We start from the raw sequence: 11,508 nt of genomic DNA, 5'->3' as shown, positions 1-11,508 counted from the left end.
TTCGATTTGGAGACTGCAGTACGGATGCATAGTGAACATCCTGAAGAATTTGAGGACTTCTGGGACCTCATGCGGTTGATAATATGAGAGTGATTTATCCTATCAGCTTTTATTCTTCCTTTTAATCGTTCGTCACATTTGTGTGAGATAGAGTGGTAGGACTTCATAGTAATCAACGTTAATATCGAAAATAGACATAGCAAACTGCCCATTTTAGGGTCGGTTCTATTGTAACTAGTTGATCGATTCAACCGTCATCTGAGCATTTATCACCTTGCCTCTATCCTTTAATGTTTTGAAGTGTGGCTACTAGTGGCACGAATAAGCTGCACTGATTGATGACTATTAGGGGAGATTTCGTAAGTTTCAACAGGGATTTCGCTGTGTCAGAAAAGCTAATCTATGCCGAAAATCCCTCAAGCACGGCATAGTTATTTGATCCTTGTTGGGCAACGTCATCGGTATCCATCTCGAGAGACCCAAAGAGATGAGCACCCGTGACCTAATAGCAGATAGTTTAATTTTGCGCATTTCCCATCAACTTGTACGGTCTTTTGTGGCAGACGGTCATCTCCATATGTATTCAGTTGTCGCTCATACCATAATCCATTTGTTCACGTCTCAACCAAAGCAGAATGGGGTGGAGCGTAACCAAGCGAGTAGAGGATTCCCTGGTACAAATTGATTGATAATGCTCAGTGGTGTTACTATGGCATTATTATTATTATTATTATTATTACTATGGCATGCCACTCTATTGCAGATCCATCTCGAGAGACCCAAAGAGATGAGCACCCGTGACCTAATAGCAGATAGTTTAATTTTGCGCATTTCCCATCAACTTGTACGGTCTTTTGTGGCAGACGGTCATCTCCATATGTATTCAGTTGTCGCTCATACCATAATCCATTTGTTCACGTCTCAACCAAAGCAGAATGGGGTGGAGCGTAACCAAGCGAGTAGAGGATTCCCTGGTACAAATTGATTGATAATGCTCAGTGGTGTTACTATGGCATTATTATTATTATTATTATTATTACTATGGCATGCCACAAAATCTATTGCAGGTTATCCTGAATAGGACGATTGTGTTGCCTTGTTCCTGCAACACGTACCTTCTAGAGTCATTCGGCTGCGGCCTGGCTGCATGATCCAGGATAAGCATTGGGCAAGTCAGCGGGAAGTGAAGTCCTCTCGCAGTGAACGTAGTGTGTGAGATCAGAACCTCAAAACGGAAGTTATACACATTTGTGGGTTAAGCATTCCCTTGTAGCCTCTCTTTAATTGATCCAGTGCAGTTCACACTCGGTACCTGACAAGGGGGCTGTCGCTGTAGGGAAAGCATGTGCTAGAGGAACAAAACTTTTTTCAAAGGTTGAACTCAAAACTGGGTGGCTAGCCGCAGGGTAGTAGGATCTAGCTGATAACAAACAAGGTAACATTTTTAACCTGACTGAAAACACTCATCTGCAAATCAATGTGCTTTTCACGAGAGACTCAACTGAATCTCTCGTTTATGATATTCTGCGAGATTCAGTTGAGTCTCTTGTGCATACCAAATCGACTTGCAACTGAGTGTATTTCTTGAAAATGGTCCGATTTAGGTTCATTTAGGTCATAAGGTTGACGGAACCTCGGGGACTGCACCTACCTGATGAGCGAAATGGCGAAACCGGTCGTGGGTTGTCGAGGAGTTTTCAGCAATCTTGTGAGTAGTCTCCTTCATCAAGTAAAATATCCTCCACAAATTTATGCACTGTATCCATTCACCAAAGTATCAGCTTGTAAAGCAAACATTTTATGCTTGATACAAAACGCCAGAAATTGGCTTAACCAGTTGTGATCAGATCCATAGAATTTGTGTGCAACTCAGGTTGTTACCAGTCAAGTTTCTCTTTCGTTACACATTCCATACTAAGTAGTGCAAAACCGGACCTTATTTTTCTCCTATTATAGTTTATTAACAATACATATTTCTAACCGTATCGGGATTTGAACTTCGCTTAGCTGACATATCAGTCGAACCCCATCAGCGCACGCTTGACGCAGCCCGGCTATCACGCCTCAAACCGGTGACTCATCTCCTCGAAAAGCGCCCCACACCATGAGTTAAAATTCATGCCACAAACGGCCAGGATTTAAAACCTGTTAATAAACGTTGACAAGGCAATTTACTCACCATAATTACCTGCTCCATAATGTGCGACAAGGGCAGGTAAGAGATATGAAGATTACCATGTTCTGGAAGTCCCTGTTTAGGATATAGACGGAAATGAGTTTGATATTACACAAGGCCCAGAGTGAAGCTGATGCCCGTAACATCCTCACGCCTAAACCCGAGGCGGAATAAGGTTGTGGAAACCTTAATTATTATTTGAGCTCTATACTGGAAGGTGCCAAAATACAATGTATACAAGTTGCCAGCGAGTCAGATATACACTGTAGTTTGATTTACAAGATGGATCCAAACCAGTTCGTACTACTTTCAGCGTTCACGCGAAATCTCCTGCTACAAGAATTGATACTGACAGAGCGCTTTGTTTGGAAGCTCAAAATCTATGTCTGTCTATCTATCTATCTATCTATCTATCTATCTATCTATCTATCTATCTATCTATCTATCTATCTTTCTATCTATCTATCTATCTATCTATCTGTGAAACACACCTGTGAAAAGCACCTTTGCATGCCACCTTCCAGTACTTAACGATATAGTGTAATCTAGTCAATACATTCTGTTTTTTCGTTCCGTTGGACACTTTCATCCAGCATGTAGGTTCTTCGGCAGCGTGTGGCTATCTTTTTGGCATCGAACATCTCGGGCAGATTTTCACCTTACATCGACACCTTTGGACTCAGTCCATAACAAGAGTTAAACACCGACGACATTGCCCGATTAAAACCAAAAGGGAAAGTTAAACCAAACTAGTCTGAAAATGAGTGCATTTAGCGAATAGCGCACAATTTGGGGTTTGCCAAAACATAAGTTGACGAAAAATCTTGGACTGCACTCAACAGATGAGCCCGAAGGATGGTGAAACCACTCGCGGACTGTCAAAATATTCGACAAGCGTATGAGTAATGCTTCTTCAATGCAAGAGTTTCATGTGAAAATTTGTAGCTAAACGGGCTAAACGGCCATAACAATGATATTCAAACAGCTCGACAAAATCTTTTGGCATGCTAATTCTGCTCAAAACTCACTGTGATAGCCAAAACTGCAGTGGACATTGTGGTCGCTCGAAGGAAACTACGGTGTGTGTGCATCACACCCTTAGGGAAACCTAGAGGTGGAAACAAAAGAAAGCAGTGTTAAACATTGCATTCTTTTTGTGCTACCTGATGTGAAGTGTACACCTGAATTCGGTCTTAAGGTGGGATGCCGTAATGGAGTGGAAAAAGAATTTAACCATTAGCCCTATCACACCACTGAACTTCAAGTTAATTTTCAATCTATACTGAGAAGCAAACACAAACCTAGCACAGTGGACAGGTATCCCAGTATAACGACACGTTTACAATGCAAACAGTTAAATATGTCTATCATTATACCCGCACTGCGAAACAGTCATACTGCAAAGATTTGTTGTCTACTGCCCTTCGTGTGACTGCTGGGTGGAACGGGTAAATCAGCTCGAATGAGCAGGCTGTTCATCACCTACGTTTAGAAAATGGCTGTGATCAACGGAACGTACAGGTCGCCTGCTTATTGGGCAGCCTTCAGTCGGCTCATCTTTATGAGGAATTCTAGAAGGCTTTTATTTAGTTGGTACTCAAAATAACATACAGACAGGATATCATAATCCAGGTACGTGAAATGGGGGGGGGGCTTTCCTTTGCAGGTCGTTTGTTGTGGCGGAAACCTCCAACAAGCTGGATGTAGACCCTCGTTTGCCATCCCGCCTGACTGCGTGATACGGCCCAAAGTAAACAACAACTGAAGAAAGGATTTAAAATTTCACTTCCAGACAACCAAAGAAGACACCATCAAGAAAATACACTGAAATGGTAGACTTTATATTTAATGCGAAACCGGCAAACCTACTGTTACCCAGTAATATTTAGAGCGGAAAGCTACTACTTACAAGGCAGAATCGTCAGATCCAGACTGCCTTCGGACACATTTAGCCAAACACATGCTGTTGACCCCAACCAACTGAAATACCTGACGCCATCTCAACTACGCATGCGAACTAATCGTGTAAGTCACTTTACCCCCGTAATCAGTTCTAATGACCTCAGCTTAAGTCAGCCGTGAAACCTGACAACAACAAAAAATTAGACATTCCCTCCCAGCAGAAAGGAGATAAATGACGTGAAAGTGATCGTAATGAACCAAAACTTATTACTACTTATTTCTACTTACTTATTACTACTCGGATGCTAAGGAATCTCACGCGAATCGGTCCATCTCAAACTCACTGTCATCACAAAGTTAGGACAGTACAACCAGGTACTTCCAAGATATTAAATTCCTCGATGTTACTACAAAGTTGTCCACAAATATTCTACCTGAGCTATGATGTAGCTGAGTCGAAGTAGATTTCGACTAGGCAATATATGTGTTGACCAGACTTCAATTTCTGCACGGGAATTGAGCGTCACGGAAAGTAGCACCAACAATCCCCAGCGGACTTTCTCATTAACAATACTACTTTCATTTGGTTGCACTTCTGAGGTTTTGCGGGATAGTTATTTTGTTCATAGCCACACCACTCTCGTTTGAACGGTCGTCCTCCTGTTCTGGCGTAATTATTCCACACCAAATGGAAGCATTGAAGTCGGGTTTCGCTCTTATTAGAGCTCATAAGCAGTGCATATCCGATGGCCGTGCCGGGATTTGAACCCCGAACGCCTGACAAGCGAGGCGAGCGTGTAATCACTACTCCACCAACGCACGTTGGACGCATCTGAATTTTCATGTCCGTACAGGTGAACGTGTTCACACTTGAGCGATGTGATTGATGTGTTTGACCCATCGGACGACGACCCATTAACTGTCTTGGTTGTGACGATCCATTGACCGCCGCTCAGGACTTCCCAGCCAGGTAGCGTGACACACGCTTGAAATCCACTGGACAAATTATTGGTTGTAGTTTTGGGGTTTTGCGGGACGGGTGTTTTCTTCCATGGCCTTATTGGTAGTAACGACAATGGACACAACTGGTGGAATCAATTCATTGGCAGTAAAATACTTCTTTACCTAAACCTTGATTTCCGAAGGTCCATTTCCACGACAGTTTTCCTAAGAGTCCTTTTTATTGTAAAACATTTTGGAATAATCGATTAATTTAATGGGGGCCCACTGTGGGTGAGAACAAAACACTATAGCACCGTTTTCATGAAGGTACCAAATTCTTACCTGTGGCACCGCTTGTGTAACACACAAGGAACAAATCGTCTGGGTTAGCCTCCTGAAGTAAAGTTGGGGAAAACAGAATTTACTGTTTCATAGTGCGGATCAAATGGTATATTTTCCGCATTTTGCATTTGTCGACCGTATTAAGTAACCCCCAGGTTTCACTAATGTATCATCAGTCAAAGGTGAAACATGCCGCAAAGAAATCGTTCATAAATATGGTTGCGTAGTTGCGATCTCTTCTACTATTTCCTTCGGTTTAATAGTGTACGGAAATCGCATTATATGTATTTCATTTTTGTCATTTTACTTGCGGAACTATCAGCGTTTAGAAAGATGCTTCGGTGGTTTTCTGCTGCAATTCATTTTTTCCAAGTAGGAATGTTCCATTTTTGGAAGTATGGGAGCAATAAGCCGATGAATCTCCTGCGGAAGATTACAGGAGTGATACGCACATGGAGAAGCGTATTCAAAAACTTGTAGGGGTATACTAATTCTGCCAACAGTCACTACCCTACCTCTAAGTCCAGAGAACTAGATTCTGGTTAAACAACTCTTATTTTTGACATTCTTTTGAAATTTGCCACCATTTATCTGTTTCTAACGAACCCGTATTGTTCGAACTTACCTGTTTCTCAGGAGGAAGCTTGGATCCGTGTACCTTAAACAAAAATTACATATATTAAATGTTGTGATTCCATGCAACCGGACAAAATAATTTAATACTACCGGTGGTTTCAGAAGTTGAACAACCTTTCATACAAGCTCATGCAAAGTTTAAAAGGGAAAGAGTAAACATTCTATCCAGGAATCGCGCTGTGATGTGATGATGCATGTAAACAATAGGGATCTTCATGCTGTTTATTAACTACTGAAGTAGCATTACAGTAGACAATACGTCGTAACGATTCTAAGCTTGCTGTCAGCCGGTCACCGAATAGGGATACGACCCGCTGTCTTTGACGAAAATCCTATCAGGAATGGTCACCGTTAGTAATTTTAGCTCCACACTTAAAACGCCAACAGATGTGGAAACAGCTAGAAAGCGGATCACTAAAAGGAAGCGGCTGACGCATCAGACGAAGATAAGGAGACATTGTAATCAACATGGCAAAATAATTGTTCGAGACCAGGTTGACCAGACGTAGAGAGTCATTAGTGGTCTCCGTCAAACGCCGGTGACACGCTCCCTTCTAATGTGGTCGTGTCTGCTCCATATTGTTTGTTTCATATTGTACTCAAATCTGCCACCAGTGATTTTGTTATAACAAACCGTGTTTCTACATTCGGATTCAGAGTTAATACGATTCTCGGTCACTACCGAAAAATAAATAGCCTGTAGAATCCTGTTTCACGTAGTCTCTCTTTGTGGAAACATACGTGAGGTTGAATCCGGCTTCCGACAATATCCCGAAGGAACAAGTGATCTTGGCACCGTTCTCCCAGAAAAGCTTGCAGAAAAGTTCAGTTCAGGATCTTGCCCATTTTCAGTTCGACTGACTTCTGATGCTCACTTGGTGGCTACACTGGAGAAACGAACTAACGATGTCTTTCAAATTAGCTAGACTACACCAATAGCAGGCCAGATATGAGCACGAAAGACTGACAGGAATACACTACGATATCTTTTACCAACTCAGTCGATTTGCGTCATCTTCACTGTCTCACTGTCCCAGTGTCCCACTGTCCCACTTCCAATTCCGCTTAATCATTATTAAGTATGTTTAGGTATGCCTGATTCACCAGTTCATCGAACGGTCTACTTTTCGCATTTTAGTGAACAGGTTGAGCTAGTAAGTGCAACTAAATCCTACTGAATAGCAGAACACTTATAATGAGAGAAATACAAATTGCCTGAATGTCGCATCCATTTATTCTTGCTTTCTATCTTTTTGTGGCAACGGCCGACGGTACTGACTTGTGGATTGTTTGCAAGAATCGGTCATGTTAACCATTTAGTTTCAGGAACTCAACTGGCTTTGTGTCTGTGTTGTCGGAAACAAATTTTTCTCTATTAATCCGTATGACGGGAAATTAATCCCGCTGAATGCGATATTGAATCCTAAACCATCCAAGCACACATCATTGCAGCTCAGTGTTGCAGCCGGTCCGCGAGCTCTTCTGTGTTTGTCTCGTAGTCTGGACAAACATAAGGTTGACAGAAACTCGGGAACTGCGCCTAGTTGATGAGCCCCAAGAAGGGCGAAACCGGTCGTAGTCTGTCGAAGAGTTTCCTTTATGAAAACATGAACCCTGTTCCCTTAACTAACTTGACTCGAAAGCTTTCACAGCTCACAAAATGCGAAAGGTAACAGAGGAAGACACTCTTCAGTCTTATATGCCTGTTCTACTCACGTTTGTTGCAGCGAACAACCAGAGCTTCCGCTGGTAAGATATGAAGTACAAACTTTTACAACTGAAAGATTCAGCGTTTGACTGTAAAAGTGGCAAAAAATTAGAAGACAAGTTGTCCTTCAGACGGCTGCGTAGACTGTAGTAATCTGGTGAGATTTCAGTGCAAAATGACCGGATTCCAATTAAATTACCCTCAGTATGACGGCGATGTAAGACAGCTCTGGGAATGTGTTACTTCATTTACCTCATATGCCGTTCTTGCAGATTGTATGTGCGTTCACTGAAGGTATAAAAGCCAGAGGCAATCATTAGCTGCTGTAACAAATGATAAAATATCTGATTTGGCACTTACCTTGGTTGCTCAAATATAATTTTTCAGGGTTATCGACGTCATTGTCCCAAAGTTGCCCGTTAAGCCTGTAGAAAATGTCCGCGCACCTTGATGAGTGATCAGTGCATTGACCCTTGAAATGCACTTCACAATAAATGCCCACAATGTAGATTGTTTTATTCAACCTATTGGTTCGTTGTCAAACCTGAATCAAGAGACCAGACTTTTTCACTTCCTGATAGAATATTCCTATTGGCATTTCTATCATTATCACTGAGGTGCATTTTGGGCACGTACTGGCATTCCGAAGACCAAATAACCGTTTCCCAGTTTCGCATGACTAACGAGCCCTGAGTCTATTACGTTGATTTTTTGGCTCGGCTGAATAAAATTGGATAAAACTTTAGATATTGTGTACACCATGAGGCCTAAGTAAAACCCGAGAATACGAACGCTCACGACAGATTTGAGCTAAAATTTCATGACACAGAACATACCAGCATCTCTTCATAGGTGTGCATTTTGGGCATATTGTTTGTCTGGTCGTTCATCTTATGCAACGCCTCCCGGTCCGCCTCAATCACTATTATATCCTTCAAATCTTCTCCAGCCCACGTAAGTAGGATATGCGCCCGAATCATCGTGTCGCAGATGATGATGCGCATTTTTGCTGTTAAGTTAAAAAGTTGAAATGAAATAGTTTAGTCTAGTTTTCTGATGGCATACAGAAAAGCAATTGCTCAGCGCAGCATTCAACTTCGGCACGCTCCAAGGTCTAACGAAAAAAAGAGTTTAAATGAGCTTTTAAGAATCACGGCAGTCCAGGCCACCTCACGTTTTAGTTGGTAAGCTATTCGAGATATCGCGATACATTTCATGTACTCAGAAGGTTGCCGAAAACTCCTCTCGAGCTCACGATCGGTGCCTCTTGGGGCTCATCAGGCAGGCATACTCCCGGAATTTTCGTCAACCTTATGTAGTAGTTGAACCCATACTGTATGAAATTCTACTGGTACACTCATTTGATTATCAATTTGATTTTGTTTCGGGACTCAGCTGGATCCCAGCCGGATCTCTCATTTATGGTGATCATAAGCAATCGAATGTGCCAAACATCCCAAATGAGAGATGCATCTGGGTTCCAGGCGATATCGTTTCAAAACCATATCGGTATCAGATGAGTTTTTGACGCTGACCTCGTGCAATTTGGGTCCAAGTAGAACATGAGGTTGACGAAAACTTGTGGATTGCGCGTACCTGATGAGCCCGAAGAAGCGCGAAACCGGTCCTGGTTGTCAAAGAGATTTTAGTCATGATGTGAGCAGTCATTATGCTCACACGAATACGGCAGTCTTCTTTATTTAGATGTAAACTTTGTTACGCCTGTTGCGCTTTGATAAAAGTGGTTTGTGTTAACTCAACTTCGTCAAAGTTCTGATATCATTTATCCCCATACATAGCGCTGGGTAATTCGTCAACCTGTTGATGAGAATAACGACCCCTGTCACTTAAAGATTTCGTTTTTCGGTCAGCCAGTGCCTCCCAGTGGAACACACTATTTAGGAGACCAAGTTGCATGGTCACTCGTGTATCCTCATAAGTCAAGCTTAGTCTTGTACTGCAAAGCGTAAAATTCACACTCTTACTAGACGCCGTCAAATTTTGAAACAATGGAATCTTTTGTCGTGAGAAAACAAGAGACCTGAATACAGCATGAAAACAATGGCTTGGATGAGCCAAAACGTTCAGGATGTTCCTGACGGGTATGAGCAAAGAAACAGGCTTTTTTGTTCATAGTAATTAGTGAGCTTCTATTTAGTTCGTCGAACACAGGCTTTCGATCGACGTAGAATGCGCCCTGGCAAATCGTCCTACAGGTCACATGTTCGCATGTTCGAGCTATCCTCTTAGATGGATACGACTTTATACGACATTAGATGACAGAAACAACTTTCTAAGAACGCTTGATCTTCGAGATTCCCTATGAATATTTTCGGTTAAAAACATGACTAGCTGCGGTTTCCAGCGGTCCGTTTTCGGTTTTTCTTCTAGTGCGCGTCACATGATGGTAGTTTAAAGCTACAGTCTGACGAACAAAAATATTCGATCCACTCACACTTGAATATTGAGTTTCAGTTTGGGGAATCAGGAACGGAGCAGGTGTGAATAAAAGGCAGTTGTCACACGATCCTGCTGCCAAATGTATCATACTAAATTATCAATTGTTTGTTTCACTGGATGCGAAAAAACGAAGTACAATAACTCCGGTGCGGAAAGGAAGAAGGCCTTCGGAGTTATCATGACTAGCTGCGGTTTCCAGCGGTCCGTTTTCGGTTTTTCTTCTAGTGCGCGTCACATGATGGTAGTTTAAAGCTACAGTCTGACGAACAAAAATATTCGATCCACTCACACTTGAATATTGAGTTTCAGTTTGGGGAATCAGGAACGGAGCAGGTGTGAATAAAAGGCAGTTGTCACACGATCCTGCTGCCAAATGTATCATACTAAATTATCAATTGTTTGTTTCACTGGATGCGAAAAAACGAAGTACAATAACTCCGGTGCGGAAAGGAAGAAGGCCTTCGCTGCGGAGTTATCTATTCTGAAATGCCAACTAACCGGTTACAGACCATTGAACAAGGAAGCAGAACTCTAATCTTAGTTACAAAAACTGGACACAGATCTTCTCCCGAACGAGTCTTCCTGAAGATTCATTGCCTCCAATCATTCGTCGGTCAAATAAAAGCAAATGTTACAAAGTGGCCCCGCGAATTCCGCAGCAGGATTCCATTTTTCAATCGACGCAAAGCGAAATTCTATGAACAACACATACTACTCGCGTGCCTCCCGATCAGTAGTATCACCGTTACACGGATAGCATTCTAAAAGGAATACTTTTGTTCCCATTCTGAAGAACTTATCATGGGAATGATAGGCATGGGAATTTCGGCAGTTATGACCCCACTGTTGGCTATTGTTTTCATGAACCTGGGGTCACGAGTACCGTTTGGCATCACAGCTGACTTACGTTCAAATTTGATGGACCATGATGTCCATAAACTGAGACTACATTATACGGGTTAACTATGGACTAGTTTACTTGGTGCAAGGTACGCACATCCAAACTTTCGTTCAATCCAGTTGCCTGTTATTCCACATAAACACCTAGGTCCTGAAACAAAATAAGGTATTTTTTGTCCCCCAAAAATGGGGTATAAACCGGTGAAAAAGATATCCAGAGACACTATCCAGCCATTACATATTTGTTACCAGCCAGTCGGCGAGCTGAACCACCTCCTCGTGGTGCCGACCGGGTAGCCTGGACGTCTGTCTGGGTGAGATAAGAGTTCAGCAACTCCAGACAGGGCTAACCACCCCGTTTGGTTTCAATGTGCTGGTTACTTTCGACAATGTATACTACGAATCATCTGGCGCCTCCGCACCAGTTCCAACCAGTACACAG

General features: G+C 42.4%; 1 protein-coding gene across 1 annotated transcript in view; it reads right to left on the bottom strand.

Moving 5' to 3' along the window:
• T265_13191 (hypothetical protein) overlaps positions 1-11,508 on the bottom strand; it is a gene marked incomplete at both ends in the record, with an annotated part of 35,620 nt that overhangs the window by 9,056 nt on the left and 15,056 nt on the right. The window contains 5 exons of the mRNA XM_009167656.1: positions 2,180-2,251; positions 3,205-3,284; positions 5,363-5,414; positions 5,988-6,020; positions 8,543-8,715. Coding sequence (XP_009165920.1) covers positions 2,180-2,251; positions 3,205-3,284; positions 5,363-5,414; positions 5,988-6,020; positions 8,543-8,715 — 410 coding nt within the window. The remainder of the gene's footprint in view (positions 1-2,179; positions 2,252-3,204; positions 3,285-5,362; positions 5,415-5,987; positions 6,021-8,542; positions 8,716-11,508) is intronic.

Source organism: Opisthorchis viverrini (genome assembly GCF_000715545.1).
Source record: "Opisthorchis viverrini unplaced genomic scaffold opera_v5_44, whole genome shotgun sequence".
In the NCBI taxonomy this organism is placed as follows: domain Eukaryota; kingdom Metazoa; phylum Platyhelminthes; class Trematoda; order Opisthorchiida; family Opisthorchiidae; genus Opisthorchis; species Opisthorchis viverrini.
This window is presented reverse-complemented; position numbering and strand designations above follow the sequence as displayed.